The 18,126-nt window shown below is 46.7% G+C and overlaps 1 protein-coding gene across 1 annotated transcript in view; it reads right to left on the minus strand.

Annotated features, from left to right (window-relative positions):
• Positions 1–18,126, minus strand: part of LOXL2 (lysyl oxidase like 2) — a 102,057-nt gene that overhangs the window by 69,744 nt on the left and 14,187 nt on the right. Inside the window, exon 2 of the mRNA XM_060013567.1 lies at positions 3,450–3,874. Coding sequence (XP_059869550.1) covers positions 3,450–3,804 — 355 coding nt within the window. The 5' untranslated portion in view covers positions 3,805–3,874. The remainder of the gene's footprint in view (positions 1–3,449; positions 3,875–18,126) is intronic.

An 18,126-nucleotide genomic window follows, 5' to 3' on the forward strand; every position in this document is an offset into this window, starting at 1 on the left:
TCAGAGCTGCTAGGAAAGTGGCACTAGGGACACAGATGGGGCTCAAACTTTGGATGCAAAATGCCAATCCGAAGCAAAACTCCATTTTACTCTTTCCACTCATTTCATCTAAGAAATCCTTCTCCTGATGAAAGGAGAAGAGACGTACAAACAAGTTAACAGATCATTTGGAGGATAAACATCATAAATAAAATTCTGTTTGAATGCCAGTCCTCCCCAGGGCTGTTGGGGCAGTGGAAATCATTCAACTTAGGCGCTTCAGGACCCCACTGTGATCATCTGCTGGCTTCGTCACTCTGATCTGAAGAACGAGGGAGTGAGGGGGAATCACATCTAACCTCAGATCTGAAGACAGGCAAAGGAGAGCAACCATCTGAGGTTCGGGTGCCTGTGAGGCCATCCAGAAGGTGAGAAATGGGGCAGCTGTCCCCTCTAGAACGTTCTAAAAGGGCCCATGATTTCTCTGAGCTCAGAGATGTTTTGGGAGAAAAAATCTATTGAAAGGCTAGGCTGGAAAACCTAGAAGGTCCACGGATGTTCTCCCCAGCTTCATCACTACAGCCTGAACTTCAAAGGAGTTGATGACGGTGGCACTCCTGGGCGGGTGGCCTCTCACAGGTTCACCTACAGTGTTTCCAGTTCATCCACAGAGCCGACTAAACCCCATCGGAGCACACCCCAGGGCACTGGTCACTATGCTAACTGTTTTTAATATTCTTCAAAGTCAATCTGAATCAGCATTGGTGGTGTCGTCGTGAGCATAGCTGCCTTCCAAATCAAACTGAATCAGTTGATGAATATTTACTGAGTGACCCCCTTGTACCCAGTGTTAAAAATCCTAAACTGACGCTGATGAGATTCAAATACATTTTACATTTAAAGGGTCTCTCATGAAAAACCAAGTACCGCTTTACATAGACAGCATAATCCTTAAAGTCCTAGAGACATGACAGTTAAAATTTTTAGCATCAGTTTCTCCCTTCCTCTCTTTGGTACTTTTTCTTTCCTAAGTCTCGATGGTCTCAATAGCCCCAGAGAGGACGCTTCCAATACTCTAAGTTACTATACCTCCTCCCTCCAATGACTCTCCTCCACCCTACATCAGCCAGCATCCCATGGTCACAGCTTAGACCTTGACATTACAAACAATTGCACTCCCTCCCCAATCGCCATTTCAACACTTCTGCTGTGCATCTGCACCTACAACTCCATCTTTCTAGCACACCCATTCTAGCACTGCACTCTCAACCCACAACCCATCGATCCTAGCAGCTTCCCCCAGTCCTTCAATGGCTCCATGGAGTACCTTCCTACTTACCCAGTCTGGACTTCATGGACTGCGATTTTAATCGTTCCCTTGAAACTTCCCTCTACTCCTGTGAACTTTTCTCCCTTCGTCATCCTTGGATGGCAAAGTTTGAGCCAGGCTAACTCACCTCTCCAGCCCCCCCATGGCTGCTCCTGAGCAGGGGAACATGGGATGGGGAAAAACCATATCCACCTTACCTGATGACAGGTAAATTTTGTTTGGGTAGAAAGAAAATAAAGATGTCACTAGAAAAACCCCAAAGTCATTGGAAAACACTTGTTATAAAATAATTAGGCTTAGAGAGCCTGGAATAGAAAACATAAATCTGATGTTACCCCCAGAACACTCAGCTAGCAGAAAAAAGGAAGATGTGAAAGGATGGAGAAGTGTCCAGAGTTTTTGTAACAAAGACAGCAAATGGGTTTTCAAACAGCGTATGCTAACTCATCTGTGCTGCTTTCACTCATATCATAGTAAGGAACCCAGAGCCAGCTTCAGAGAACATTTTACTTTAACTGCCGTGTCTTGATCCGGTTATTCCAAAAAGACGTATTCAATTACACAGAGGTGAGACATGTATGAGGCGCTATTTCCTTCTCCTATAATTTCTAGAATAACCAAAAGCAAGGGTTGGAAGGGACCATAACAATGATCTATTTCAGTGACTCCCACACTTGGCTACATGTGCAACCACTTGGGAGGCTTCCAGAAGTTACAGAGTCCTAGATTCCAGCGCAGACCTTAATTCTGAACATCATGGGATAGCACCCCAGGGGATGCTATGCCGTTGGTGTGGCACTAATGCGTTTATCCAGGATGAGAGTTTGGGCACCTCTGATTGATTCCAGCAGCCAGGCCCACGCTGACACCTGTGCAGCTGCTTGGCCAGGTGGAAGAGCTGCTTTTGCTTTACTAACCCAAGGAGGGGCACTCCAGCTGGAGATTTTATTTTATTTATTTATTTATTTGCTTATTTATGGCTGCGTTGGGTCTTTGTTGCTGCGCACAGGCTTTCTCTAGTTGCGGCGAACGGGGGCTACTCTTCATTGGGGTGTGTGGGCTTCTCATTGTGGTGGCTTCTCTTGTTGCGGAGCACGGGCTCTAGGCACCAGGGCTTCAGCAGTTATGGCATGCGTGATTCAGTTGTTGTGGCTCGCGGGGTCTAGAGTGCAGGCTCAGTAGCTGTTGCACACGAGCTCAGTTGCTCTGCAGCATATGGGATCTTCCCGGACCAGGGATCGAACCCATGTCCCCTGCACTGGCAGGCAGATTCTTAACCACTGCATCACCAGGGAAGTCCAGGTTTTATTTTTAAATAATGTCCTTGACCCTTATCTACTTTCTTATTTAAGACCACAGACTACGACAGCTTCAAGAATTCTTAGAGAGCCTAACTTTCAGATTAGGAAACTGAGGGCAAGGAGGATAAATGTCTTCCCACAAAGCATATAGATAGTTAGGTCGACACAGGACTAAGCCCAAGGTTCTGGGCTCTAACACCTGCCCTCCCTCAAAATTACCCACCCCCCCCAATTTTTTTTCAGTGTATTGACTTAAAAAGGGAGGAAAGAAGAAGCCAATCAAAGTGAAAAACCCAAAGCAACTCGGTTCCTGTCCTGGCCAAGCCCAGAACAGCGTGTTGGTATTAAAAGTGTGAACTCTACCGGGACAGGAGGGTGGAAGAGTCAGGGGACACTAGCCTATGGGCAGCCTTTGTGACAAAGAGCAAAAGGCACTCCTTCCAAGGGGGCGGAAGAAAGGCACCATCTCCCCCTGGCTGACGCAGCCCCAGGCAGGGCACAGGGCTCAAGAGCTAACCACAGACTGACTTCAGCCGCTCCCTAGGGTCACTAACCAGCCTGGTTTCCCAGGACCAGGAGTTTCCCAGGCTGCCAGGCTTTGTGCGCTAAAACCAGGAAAGTCCTGGGCAACGCAGGACCGGTGGTCACCGTCCCCCTCCCTGGCACCCCCCCGCTCCCACCTTCCAGCACAGACACGGAGGCTGCCCAGATGGCGTATTATCAGGAATTGCTACTTGACAGTAACTGCAGCTCCGTTTGCCAGGCTATCCCCCTAGAAGCCTGTGCCCGGGCTCTCCAGGTGACCCCAGTGCTCGGTTCCCAAGCGCAGAGCGGTTTACCTTCCCCTTTGCCGTAGGAAGAGCTGGGGGTCCAGGACTTGGCCTCCACGTAGCCCAGCTCCCGGCAGACGACGTGGGCAGCGTGGATGGAGAAGTCATCGTCACACACGGTGCCCCACCGGCCGTCGTAGTACACCTCCACCCGGCCCTCGCTGTGCTTCCTCTTCTGGCCCGCCAGGCGCAGCTGGATCTTGACCACGTCGGAGGGCACCTGAGGCCGGTGGTACTCCGGGGCGGGCTGCTGGAAGTACTCGGGGTAGTGGGGCCAGCTCTCGTACTGCGCCAGGCTCAGGGCGGGCAGGAGGGCGAGCACAGACAGACAGCCGCAAAGGCAGGAGCCTCCGGGTCTCTCCATCCCTGTCCTCGGGCTGGAAGACCTGATGGAGGGGGACACTTGGCGCTCAGGAGGGATGGGCGGGAGTTTCCTGGAAGAGAGGAGAGGTTCGGGTTACAGACATCTGGAAAACGGCCAGTGATTTCGTACTCTTTTGCTTAGGATTGAAAGCTCATTCCGGATTCCAACCTCTTCTCTTCTCCCATCTTATGCTTCAGCTAGACAGGACTGGGAAGTCCTATTTCTTTGCCCACCACCTTCCCAGATCTTTGAAATGCTTTCTTCCAGGATGAGTCCTGGCAGGAAACAGAGCACACTTAGACTTCATTTGAGTAGAGTCTTTTGGTTTGTTTTGTTTTGTTAAATATTTATTTATTTATTTAGCTGTGCTGGGTCTTAGTTGTGGCACATGGGATCTAGGCTGCAGTACGTGGGGTCTTTAGTTGCGGCATGTGGGATCTAGTTTCCTGACCAGGGATTGAACCCGGGCCTCCTGCACTGGGAGCGGGGAGTCTTAGCCACTGTACCACCAGGGAAGTCCCCATTTGAGTAGAGTTTTTTTAAAAAGACTAGGTACATTAATGGATAAAGAAGATGTGGTACATATATACAATGGAGTATTACTCAGCCATAAAAAATAACGGAATAATGCCATTTGCAGCAACATGGATGGACCTAGAGATTGCCCTCTGGTGGGCTACTGAAGCAGCCCCCAGGGACTTCCTTCCAAGGCGGGCTTATTATCTAGACCTTCTCCTCACCCCTCCCAGACACCTTCATATCCCCAAAGAGGTTACAAACGGCTTAAGGGCAGGACTTGTTTCTCATCCTTCTTTGGCTCCTCCAGAGTGAGCACGGTAGGTTGGAAGACATGTTTATGGAATGAAAAGGTGATTTGGTTCCAGGTACCGAGTGGCTGGAGAAACGCAGATGTGACAGCGTATGTTGAAGAGGGCTCGGGTACTCCCAGGTAAGGTGGCCTTCCTCCCTCTGGATGTTAGCTGACCTGGATGGAAACGGCATCTTCTGGGTGCTGAGAATAACACTACGAGGCTTTGAGTCTCCATCTTTACTTACTCACGGGCACATACCTGAACCTTCCTATAGCTCTGCTTTCAGGCTCCAGGCCTCCAGACACCCCGACATGCTGCCCACCCACACCCCAGATCTCATTATGTTTTATACTCTGGACCTCAAGATGGCTGAGACCACTAAACGAGGAGGTCAGAGGTAGAGTCCCTTAAACAGCTCTCATGCAGGGCCTGTCCTTAGCTGAACGGTGGAGTAGACCCAGAGAGCAGTCCTGAGGCGCTGCTCTAGCACTTGGGGAAGCCGAGGATGCCCAGGAGACAATTCCATCCCTTTACATAGCTTACGTCCCTGAGGGCTGCTGGGGGCTGAGTCCAGCCCGCTCTGTGCACAGAAGGGAGGCATAAAGCTCTTTGTACCAAACAGGAGAGGGGCTGAGTGGCCCATCATCAGGCAAGGGAGAGCAGGACAGCAGAGTGAGGGGGTGGGGGGTGATCACAGACTCTGGAGCCAGACAGTCTGGGTTTGCATTCTCATTCTGATACTGACTAGCTGTGTGACCTTGGGCAAAATACTTAACTTCTCTCTGCTGTTTGATGTTTCGTAGCTATAAAATGGGTAGGATAATTATATCTAGCTCACCGAACTGTTATGAGGATTAAATGAATGGTACATAATAAGCCCTACAGGCGCATTTGCTAAATAAAAATTTTTAATTTTTATATTTTCAAGATTGTGGTCACCGTACCCAGGTGGAACCTACCTCTATGAATTCCAGGATGAGGTCCTAGAGCGGGAAATAAAAACTTAGTTCATATACCTTGATCCTTCCATAATTCAGAGAGCTAGGAAGACTGTCTTAAAGGACTGCAGGGGTATTTCCTGGAAGAGGAAGTAGACTTGGAAGATGGGGCCCCCAGAGGAAACCAGGACCAGCAGGTGAAAGCTACAACAGCGCGTCATACATTCTCTATTAACCAGGTACAGAGGGTTAGGCCAATTGTATGACTCAGTTCATGGCACACCACCAACAAGGTAGGACCAGATAAGTGCCCAGAACACCTGGGAGGGATGATCTAACTCAGAGAGAGGCAGTTCCACATCTGTCGGGATGGCCAGGCAGTGCCTGGTCCCATCCTGGGTTTGGGGGCAGAGATGCCTCAGCTTTGGGGGGCAGTCAGGACCGAGGACTTCGGAAGGCCCTCTGGTTCACTGGAGATCCAGCCATCCTCATCCTGTGACTCACAAACAAGGCCAGAAAGTTGTGGGGTTCCTGCAACGGCCCTCTTCAGACCACAGCCTGACAGGCTAGTACGTGGCTCTGAAGGCGATGAGGGGTCATCGCCTCCTCTGCCCTGGCCACGTTTCATTCCTGTCCCAGCACATTGGCATCCACGAGCTCATCTATGCCTCACTAGAATCTTGAGACATGGGTGGAGTAGCCAGAGATGAGGATTCTTACTCTACGAGGGAGAAAATCAAGAAGCAGAGAGAGAGGAATTTTCTGCTAGACTTCACCGGAATTGCACTGTTCGTGCAGGCAAAGCCAGAAGTAGTCAACCCCAAGCTACCAAAACATCCATGATCCACTATCACATATTAAAAATGTCCAAATTCCACCTGGGACACAGATGCCTTTATAAGGCGGAACATACCTACGTTCCCGGCTTCAGTTCCAACACTTCTCTCCTTGCCCTCACTCCAGCCCTTCCCGTGTCACCCATCCAATCATATCAGCCTAGAGGGGCTTAAGTTTTCCCACCTCGATCAACGTGCTCCATTCCCACACCTCCCCTTCCCTCCGAAAAGTGTACGTCACAATCCTTCCTGTTCTTCAAGGAAAGCTTCCCAGATGCTCCTAATCAGAATCAATGTCTTCTCTGATTCTCTTTAAAATAGCATCCTGCTTGTGCTCTACACCAGTGTCACATCAGGCTTTAGTGGACACTCAGTCCCAGGGGCAGAAGCCATCTCTTGTCATTTCCACACAGTACCATGTGTTTTTGGCTACGGCAGACTAGCTTGTAACAGATAAACCTTCCCACCAAGGACAACTGGAAAAGGTAGGTAAAACACGAAAAGCATGTATCTGAAGACACTGGAGAGGTATCGAGGCAGCAAGGACTCAAGAATCCAGAGAAATGGGAAGTACAGCGAGGTAAGCCTGACACTCGTGTCTGCTTTTCCCCTTAGGCCGTTTGCCAATTCCAAGGCAGTTGCCAACAGGCTGGGAAGCTAAGCAAAACTTCAGGCGTCCTCCCAGGACTCAGGACACAAACAATTGGAGTTCAGAGCCTGCCAAGGAGGAAGGGCCCTGTTAAATAGCCCCAGGCTTTCAGATAGGGATCCCTGAAGGGCTAAACTCTAGAAGTTAGGACAGAGTTACTTTCTACGTGTTAGAGAGATCTAACATCCGTATAATTGGAATTCCAAAAGAGGACAGAGAGGACGTCTGGAAGAAATATTTGAAAAGATAATGGCCAAGAATTATACGAAACTGATGAAAGATAAGAAGCCCAAGAAGTACAGTTTACAAAAAAAAAACCATACCAGGGCACATCAAGATCAGACCATGGAAAATCCAAGACAAATAGGAACACTTACAAGCAGCCGGAGTATAAAAGGAGTATTAACTTCAGAGGAGCAGCAGTAAGGGTAACAGTTGGCCTCTCAACAAAAAACAAGGAAACAAAGAAGATAATCACATGACAGTTTTGAAGGGTTGAAAAAAATAAGTCAGCCTAGAATTCTGTACCCCCTGGAGAGAATAAAGGTTTTCACAAAAGTGGAGAGAGGACTTCCCTGGTGGTGCAGTGGTTAAGAATCTGCCTGCCAATGCAGGGGACAGAGGTTCGAGCCCTGGTCCGGGAAGATCCCACATGCCACGGAGCAACTAAGCCTGTGTACCACAACTACTGAGCCTGCGCTCTAGAGCCCACGGGCCACAACTACTGATTCCACGTGCCACAACTACTGAAACCCACGCTCCTAGAGCCCATGCTCTGCAACAAGAGAAGCCACCGCAGTGAGAAGCCCGCACACCGCAACGAAGAGTAGACCCTGCTCGCCACAACTAGGGAAAGCTCACGCGCAGCAATGAAGACCCAACGCAGCCAAAGATAAATAAATAAATACATAAATTTATTTTTAAAAAAACAAAAAGTCGAGAGACTTTATCATCAGAGTTCTCCAAGATGAAAATACTAAAGGGAGTTCTTCAGACCACAGGACAAATCATCCTAGATGTGGAATGAAGGAAATGGAAGGGGGAGCTATGCAGGTAAATCTGAATGAAGATCAACTGTGTAAAATAATAATGTCTTATGGGGTTTACAATATATGTGTCATTAAAATACCATGGTGAAAATAGCACAAAAGGTAGAAGGGGATTAAATGGAAGTGTTCCAAGGTCTTTGCACTATCTGGGAAGTGATGAAAGTACTCTTTTCTATTAGACTTCAGCAAATCGTAATAGTCTTAGATGCATACTGTAGTCTTTATGTAATCAGCATAAGAAGAGAAAAAAAGTAGAATGAACATGGCAATAAAGGGGAGAAATGATGGAATTATTTTTTTTAATCCCGATTAATCCAAAATTAGAGCAATAAAGCAGAGAAAAAGTAACATAGAGGAGTTGTCACAAATAGAAAAAATAGTAAGATGGTGGATTTAAAACCAAATATATCAGTAATTTCGTTAGATGATACTGCAATGAAAAGACAAAGATTGTCATAATGGATTTAACAAAACAATATTTTCTATTTCCTATGGAAGACCAAGAGGTTTAAAGTAAAAGGATGGAAAAAGATTTACCACACACACATTCATCCAAAAAAAGTTGGTACGAAGTAAGATAAAGTCAACTTTAAGACAAAAAGTGTTACTGAAGACAAAAACTTATGATGATGGAAGAGTCAGTCCATCAGGAAGATATTAACTAACTCTTCTCAGTTTGTATACGCAGACTCCGCATGTATGAAATAAATATTGACAGAACTAATAGGAAGAAAACGACAAATCTGTAATCAGAGTGGGAGATATTACACACCGTTCATCAGGAGAAGCAGACAAAAAATCCTTGTACTAAAGAAGTGAACAATATGATAAACAAATGCGACTTAATTGACAAGTTTCTATCAACTGGACTCAGAAGACAGACTTGCTTCAAGTCCACATGCAAGATTTACCCAAATGGACCCTAACCTGGGTCATAAAGCAAGTCTCACCCCATCTAATGAAATCACACACAATGTGTTCCCTGAGTACAGTAGAATTAAGCTATGCACCAATCATAAAAGAATAACCATTAAATCCCCCAATATTTGGAAATGATGTAAAAGGAAAAAAAGTCTATTTCTGTTCATTTCCACTGAGGCCACAGGATCAAACTGATTTACTCACTCAATAAACATTCATTGAGCTCCTGGTACACATTAGACCTCATGTGGGTAAAGCAGACTTGCTCTTGCCATGGTTCTAATAGGAACTGACAGGGCATTCATGTTCTAGCTGTGGTTTGCCTACAGGAAATCAGGGAATATTCATGGATGGAACCACCTGAGCCAGGTGGCCTGACCTTGAACTCAGCAAAGTTTTTCCTCTTGTAGCCAGTGTCTATATCCTCATCTGGCAGAAATTTAAGACAGAAAGTCCATGACTTGCCAAAGGTCCCACAGAGTGACAGACCTACAACCAATACGAAGCTAACATTATAAAGTGCCTCCCCTATGCAGGCACTGTGTATGAATCATGCCTTTTTATTTTCTGTATTTCTGCCGTTTTGATATCTGGGGTCTATGCTAACTCTGGAGAACGACTACTCAGAAACTACGCTACCCACTTTCTGGTTAATTCTTAGAGATGATAAAGGACTCACCCACAAGTGTACTCTGCATGTGTAAACCAATCAGTCCAGAGCTATACCTTCCCAACTATTTCCATTCTCAGGATCTCACACTCTGGGCCACTAACCCCCTGCCCTAATCACTCTAAGACCAGGTACCAGATAAGAAGAGATGGTCCCTATGCCCTTATGCCCCAGAGAGAGGTGAAATTATTCAACTAACCAATCCTTAACCTGATTAGCCTGCTTACCGTGACAGTCATAGTAGATGCTCTTACCCACATTTTCCCCTCACTCCTGCCTCTGACCAACCCTGGTGCTTCTTCCTGTGGCCCTGCATGGTGTGCCAGGCCTCCTTGATTCTAGGGATCTGTGACTATAACCTTCTTCCTCCATGACAGTCATTTCTGTGTCTGTGTCTTTCCACACCTGATTAAAACAAATCTTGGGTACATTTTAAAACGTACACATGATTTAATGTTTAAAAACATGATTCTCAACATTCTGCTGTATTAATTCACTTAATGGGGCAAACACCATTACTATCAAGGCACAGAGAGTTTCAGCAAGTTGCCTCAGGTTGCACTGTTGGTTAAGTGGCAAGGCAGGTTCTGAACGAGGGCAGCAGGCTGACCTGTGTCCTTCATCTTCACCTCTGTGCTCTAACAGCCCCAGTCCAGCATTTTCTTACCATCTCCCAAGCTCCCCCTCACGCGAGAGCTACGGAGGCCTGCAGATTGTCTATTCACATCTCAAAAAGAAATGGAAAAAGTATGTGGTTCTGTAATTTTTTAAGAGGAAATCGTAATCTCTGGATTTGCATATCTATAAACTGCTCCGCCCAACTTCTTGGACTTTCCAATCTGTGGGAATGAATGGCTAGTGTTCAACTCTTAAATCTTTCCTACAAAAGTGCTCCTGAATTTTTTGCTTCCTTTGTGGGGCTTCTCCTACTCTCTGGGGAATTGTAAAATATTAGACCCAGATGCTTCTCTTTTCTTTTTAAAAATAACTTTCATGGTTTTTTCTTTCTTATTGCAAAAGTTATACAACTTGGTGATACAACTCTGGAGAACACAAACAAGTAAAAAGTAGAAAAGAATTTGCAATACCCCTATTGGATAGAATGATTGTCAACACTCTGGTGTACACCCCTTCCAGCCTTTTTTCTGTACATATATATTTCCTCTTAAAACGTACAATAATTTTCTACATACTCTTTTGTAAACTGCTTTTCACATTTACCAGTATATTGCAAACATCATGCCTCATTGACTTTTACAAGATTTTTATTACATAGTATCCAATCTTATGAATGCACCAGAAGATTGAATAATCTTACCAGTAAATTTTTTACTGCTGTTCACATAGCTGAAATGAATATCCTTGTAGCTAAAATTTTCCACAGTCTTGGGATAAATTCCTAAAGGCAAAATTTCTGGGTCAAAGGGCTGTTAAAAAGTGAACGCTTCTGCAAAACTATATTAACTGCCCCCAGAAGGACTGTGCTAGGGTACACGTCGGCCTGAAGTATGCAGATTTCGCCACAACCTCAAAATTCTAGCTATGACCACGCTTTCAGACCTTTCTCCATCTGATAAGGGGGGGGGGGGCAGGTTTTCTGTTTTAACCAACGTTTCTTTTGCTACTAGTGAGGTTGACCTTTCTTTTCTTCAGGCTCTATTGGCCACCTGTATTTCTTTTTTTTGGAAATTATCTCTACGTGTTTTTTTTAAATCCCCTTACTATTATATGTCTTTCCCTTATTGCATGGTAACATCCATTTTTCACATTGGCATCCATCCATCCCTCAGGAGGGAAAAATTGCCAGCGTCCAAAGCAGAGCTGCGGAGGATGGAGAGCAGAATGCCCTGCGGCTCCACCCACCGCCGAACCCCTGTCCCGCGGTGGGCTGCCACCCGCTGCAGACCAGAGGCCTCGCCCGCTCCTCCCAGGCTCCAGTTTCCTTTCTGCACTTGAACTTTCTCGGCAGGAGACTCCAGCTGCTGGGGGGCGAGGGTGGCCTGGAGGGGAATCCGTCCAGGGTGGTCCCCCTGCTTGTGGCCCCCGCTGCAGCGCGTCCCGTGACAAGACTGTTGGCAGCCTGATGACCCGGTTTAGAACCGAGCCCCACCGGGTGTCCCCAGTTGCGGGGACGGGGACCGGTGCCCCTCCCGGGAGCAGGCAAGTGGCCCCGGGCTGGCAGCCCCTTCGCGATCCGGCCGCCGCGCTCTGCGTCCCTGCTCCCCGCCCTTCCCAGCGCCGGCGGCCGCGGAGCCGGAGTGTCCTCAGGCGCAGGCGGCGGCCGCACGCGGCCCGGGGTAGGTGGCACACATGAGCCCGCGAGGGCGCTTTGCGTGATCAGGACCGGTGCTGACTCGGCCGCCTAGGCTTCCCGGCCCCGCTGCAGCCGCGCTGGAGCCGGCGCCTGAGGCCCCGCGGCCTCCCTTTGAAGCAGGCCAGGCTCCGTGGGAGCGGATGTCCCCTCTCTGCTCACATCACTCACGCGGAGCGGGTGCTGTTGGTGATGGGGGGTCTCGGCTGGGCCCTGGGCCTAGCACGGTGCCTGGCACATGTTGGGCGCTTATTAAAAACCGGTTGGACGGTAACAGGGTAGGATAACTCAAAGTAGACCCATCCTCAGGATGGTTTTAAAATAAGCTCTACTGCTTTGATCACAGGTCAAAGGGCTATTAAAAGCGAAGTGGATGGAGGAGGCCCTTGGCTCCCTCATCTTCCATTGTATGGGTCTTCTTGCCCCTCAGCAACCCTTCCTCCCGGTACCTATTGGCACGATGTTGGGTATCTTGGAGTCAGAACATAAGGGTCTGAACCCTGACTTTACCACTTCCAAGCTCTACAGATTTGGGGGTACTTTTGGAGCCTGGATTTCCTCTTCTGATCATGGAAATAACCTTCTTTGCAGGTGTATATGTGATGATTAAATGAGATAACATGGAAATCCCTAGCACACAGCATGGCTTCATTCACATTAGTTTTCTTCTTTCCCTCCTGCCACTTCTGAACCCCTGAGCCTTGTTCTCAGTAGGTACTCAGCAAATATTAATTGAATGAATAAATATAAATTCCTATTCAAATCGTTACACCTTATCAAAACGGCCTTTTCCTTCTGACCTAATTGCACAGGAAAGCGAGCTGAGAAATCCATTCCTTACTAATTTATTGTATTAAGAAATTTAAACATGAAGGAGTAGAATTGTGACTTTTCTATGAAGAGGGAACTTTTATGTTTTAGCAGGGAATTCCTAGATATGAATTTTTTTTTCAGTAAAGATCACTGTATTTGTGACTTACAATCAAGAAGAAAATCAGACAATAAACAAGAAACAAAGAGGATAAGTAAAATAATATGTTAGATAGTGACAAAAGCTTCAGAATAATGAAAAAATAGTGTAGCATAAGGGCATAAGAGAGTGCCAGGGGTAAGAAGGAGGGACGTTTTATATATTTATATATATATATATATTTTTTTTTTTTTTTTTTTTTTGCGGTACGCGGGCCTCTCACTGTTGTGGCCTCTCCTGTTGCAGAGCACAGGCTCCGGACGCACAGGCCCAGCAGCCATGGCTCATGGACCCAGCCGCTCCACGGCATGTGGGATCTTCCCGGACCGGGGCACAAACCCGCATCCCCTGCATCGGCAGGCGGACTCTCAACCGCTGTGCCACCAGGGAAGCCCAGATATGAATTTTAATAGTTGAATTTTACATATTGTACAACGTTGGAAGTAAGGGCAATAGGGTTTTGGTGAGTAGGTGGACCTTCCACATGCCCTTCGAATCTGCTGACCTGGGTACCTCTGAAATGCACTCTGTGTCGTAAAGGGGGTAGGCAGACAATGGGGTACCTTATGAGAAGTGAAGATCCCCTGGGATCATAAAATCTCACCCCAACACGGAATCAATGCTTGTGTCTAGACAAGAGTCATGGGTTATAAGGTTGGACCTAGTAGAGGCAGAGTGAGGCATGATCCCAGCCCAACACAGCTGATTTCCTGGGAGATGTGTCATCTCGTGACACACGCCAGTGTGTGCCCAAAAGGATGAGTCCCTAAACCCGGGCTGGACACTGCCTAAGGGCCCATCAAGGCCCAAGGCAGTGAGCACTGCTGCTACTCAGAGGGGAGAATGGGGGCCCTGCAGAGTCTGCAGGGTCCACAGGGCAAACCCACAGGGAACAGGGATTCCTCAAGTCCCACTTCCTCTGAGAAGCCCGATCCAGCGACCTCTGCCCTCTCGGCTCCCTTCCGACAACGCCTCCAGCTGTGCTCAGGAGGCTACAGGAACTGGTCATCTCCTGCTCCAGGTGTACAGGCAGCCCCGGCATAGTCCACTGCCCCTCCGAGGCCATTTCCAAAGAGACACCGGCCGCAGGAGGGCAGAAGGAAGGCTTGCGGCTTAAGAGGCTCCATCTTTCAGCAGAACAGTATCTTAGAAGGTGCTGGCAGGCAAATGTGCTTTACTTTTGGGGGCCTGGTAGTTTTATGATGCGAGGACTGTGGTGAGCCCTTCCACGTAATTCCCCCCACCTAGGACGTATAGACTTTCTTATTCTATACCTAATTTATGTATTCAATCCCCCTCCCCTCCCCCATTCTAAAAGGATGACCTCTGCTTTTATGCCACAGCCTGGATACCACATGAGCTGGCAATGAAGGTGGGATCCTGCTAATGAGAAAGTTAGATTTTTAAAAAATCCTATATTTATTGATTACTCATTCTGTATCAATGACTGTGTGAAAAGTGCTTTACAGGTATGAACTCATTTAATCCTCTAGTCTAGACTAGCGTTTCCCAATAGAAACATAATTCAAACCACATAGGTAATTTAAACTTTTCTGAGAGCCACATTAAAAAAGTAAAATGAAATGGGAGAAACTAAGGCTAAAGATATATTTTGTTTAACCCAATATATCCCATATATTATCATTTCCGTATGTAATCGATGTAAAATTATTAATGAGATAGTTTGCATCCTTGTACTAAATCTTTGCACTCTGGGGTGTACTTTACACTGACAGCACATCGCAATTTGGACTAACACATTTCAAGTGCTCAGTGGTCCCCTGGGGTCGTGGCTGCTGTACTGGATGGTAACAGCTCCAGGCAACCCTCTGAGGGAGGTACTGTCAGCATCTGTATTTCCCTGAGGGAAACCCAAGGGACAGAAAAGCTATAGCTCAAAAGTAATCAAGCTGGGATTTGCACCCAGGCAGTCAGATACCAGAACTGCTACCTTTACTGACTAATTGTTCTTATCTCTGTCGCTGAGCAAGCGCATTCTGGTATATCAAGCACTGCCCAGGACCAATTTCCTTGAGAAAACTGCTTTGGGTCAAAGGATTTGAGTTCCATTAAGAAATGTACTAGGATCCAAAAGATTAAAAACAAAAGCAAAGAAAAGCTTGAATTTTAATTTAAAAAAAAACCCAAACAAACAGAAATGTGCTATGTCTCTTACCTTTTCTGGTGCCTATTCATAAACAAATATGGTAAATTCTCCCTCTATTCTTCTGGACATTGGATGACATTTGGATTGATGGAAGTCCCATTTCCCCTCTTCACACCTGCTCTATCAGTTCTCAGTCAGAGATTTTGATTTCACTAAAGAAATCAACAATTCTGGTGGAGACATCTAACTGATATCATAGTTGGGAGAGTTTTTAGACGATGGGGAGATCTATCCTCAGTTTTCACCCTATGAACACCTCCAAGGTCATCAACAGCCCAAGAGTCTACGCCAGTGAGGGTGCATCACCATCCAGCACAGAAACCCTAGGAACATCCTCTACCCTGAACACAAGCCACTGGGTCAGCAGAACATTTCTGTAGCGGGTTCACACATACCAAACGAAGCCCAGGTTTCACCAACCCTCTGCAGGCATGCAAAGTTCCACAAGAGGATGACCGATCTCGCAGAGTCTTCTGTTAAAACTGCATGTCAGTGAAGTCCAGGAAGAACTGCGGCAGATGGACTTACTTCTTCACATGGTTTAGCTGAGCAGTGGGTCATGATTACAGGGGTCAAGCCAAGATGCCCAAGGACCTCAGTATTTGACTAACAAGAATAAGAGTGCTAGAAGGAATCAGCTGTGACCATGGCTTATCAGAAAGTGGTAAGTTATCTCTCCCGATACGTTCTCACTGGGCTCTTGGCTAAGCAGTTGAGGACATTCTTACGTTCAATTCAATCCATTTAAGGATACGAGTTCACACAGTTGATACTAGTGTAAGCTTTGCCGACAAGAAGCCCTGTGACACCCAGGGGGTGTCTGGGAGACATGGGGAAAGAATTCCTTCACGTCCCCAGGACTTAAATCCCAGGCATTCCTGAAAACCATCAGCCAGAATCAGCTCACCTTCCCCAAGGGCCTCGAGCACCCCTTACATTCAGCGTCCCCTTCAGACAGCTTGCACATTCATCCTCCACAAAGAACGGGCTGCACGTGCCATCGCCTCCCACTGCCACTAAGCAGCGTGGCCCAGGGGTTTAGAGTCACACAGAACTAGGTTCAGATCCCTCTTCTATCACCTCTTAGCTCTGTGACCTCAGGCACACTTAGATTTTCTAAGTCTCAGTATTTCATCTGTAAAATGGAAACGATATGTACTCAAAAGCAACTTTTTAAAGGAAGAAACAAGAAACACCTTCATTTCAGGACTCTTTCAAAAATCAGAGATCATGTTTCTTAAGTCCCTGAACCATAGTAGGTGGTCCCCCCCCAAATCAGGTAAAATATTTGGGGTCCAACAGGTGCTGCCTGGTAGATTTGAGTCACGCTGTTCAAGTGCCAACTACAGTTCCGGTTGACGCTAAGTTGTATAATGTAAGTGGTTGTATTTAATTTTCTACTTCAGATTTCCCCAAGTGTTATTTGGGGAACTGGGAACTCCCGAGGATGACCTTAGGCAGTTCTTCCTGGATCCAGCTCTTGCAAGAACTTACTTGAAGACTAGAGATAGACATTTGCTCCAAAGAATATACGATATTGGAGAAAAGTTTAGTTACCTAAATCAAAAAGCATGTTCACATGTGCTATGTAAACTCTGTAGGTGCTAAATTGGGCCAAGTTCCATGGGAGGGTGGGCTCCAGGGAGTCTGTGATGCCTGCAGATAAGACTTTTAAGCAGGGCTGATGTCAATTTTCTTGGTCTTGCTGGGAGTTGGGGCTGAGGGTGTGGTCAGAGGGAGAGAAAGAGTTCTAAGCCTGTATCTTGCTCAAGTTTCTCAGTTCATCATGAACAGTGCTCCTTCAATTGTCTGATAAACCTCACTTGTTGGAGGACATCTTTAACTCCAAAATATATGTCACCCCTGGAACTTTCCAGTATGTTCTAGAAACACTGATTTTTATATTTTATTGAAATATAGTTGACTTACAATGTTGTGTTAATTTCTGCTGTATAGCAAAGTGACTCAGTTATACACACACATACACATTCTTTTTTATATTATTTGCCATTATGGTTTATCCCAAGATATTAAATATAGTTCCCTGTGCTATACCGTAGGACCTTGTTGTTTATCCACTCTATATGTAATAGTTTGCATCTATTAACACCAAACTCCCACTCCATCCTTCCCCCATCCCCTCTCCCCCTTGGTGACCATAAGTCTGTAGAAACACTGATTTCTATGATTCCAGGCATGGCACTGATAATGGATGACTATTTGAAAATACTTTACTTAATTTTGACCCAACAGGGCTCCAAAAGGAAAAGGAGAAAATCTATAACTAGAATTTCCAGGGCCCTTTTCTTTTTAATTTTTTTAATATTTTGCCTTCTTTTCTTTTTTAATAAATTTACTTATTTATTTTTGGCTGCGTTGGGTCTTCGTTGCTGTGCACGGGTGTTCTCTAGTTGCGGCGAGTGGGGGCTACTCTTCGTTGCGGTGCGCAGGCTTCCCACTGTGGTGGCTTCTCTTGTTGCGGAGCACGGGCTCTAGGCACGCGGGCTTTGGTAGTTGTGGCATACGGGCTCAGTAGTTGTGGCTCACGGGCTCTAGAGCACAGGCTCAGTAGTTGTGGCACACGGGCTTAGTTGCTCCGCGGCATGTGGGATCTTCCCGGACCAAGGCTCGAAGCCATGTCCCCTGCATTGGCAGGCGGATTCCTAACCACTGCGCCACCAGGGAAGTCCCCAGGGCCCTTTTCTTAAGCTGCTCTTTTGACAGCTGAATTATTCTGTTTGGGAAAGAATATCAAAGGCCTACTCCAAAAACATCTCTCGGTCTCAAGATTTCCTTGGGGCTACTCAAATGTTTCTCTTCCCCCCAAAGCAATCCCATTCGAATGACGTCATCGTCTACCTGAGAAAAGGCATTCTGTGTTGTACAACTTGCCGGTGCAACAATATTTTCTGAAAAGCCAAGTGGCTTTGGACTACCCCAATGCATTCTTAAAGAATACGACAGACCTCGGCCTCTTACCACTGACACCTGAGTGTCAA

This window comes from Delphinus delphis, chromosome 6 (genome assembly GCF_949987515.2).
Source record: "Delphinus delphis chromosome 6, mDelDel1.2, whole genome shotgun sequence".
In the NCBI taxonomy this organism is placed as follows: domain Eukaryota; kingdom Metazoa; phylum Chordata; class Mammalia; order Artiodactyla; family Delphinidae; genus Delphinus; species Delphinus delphis.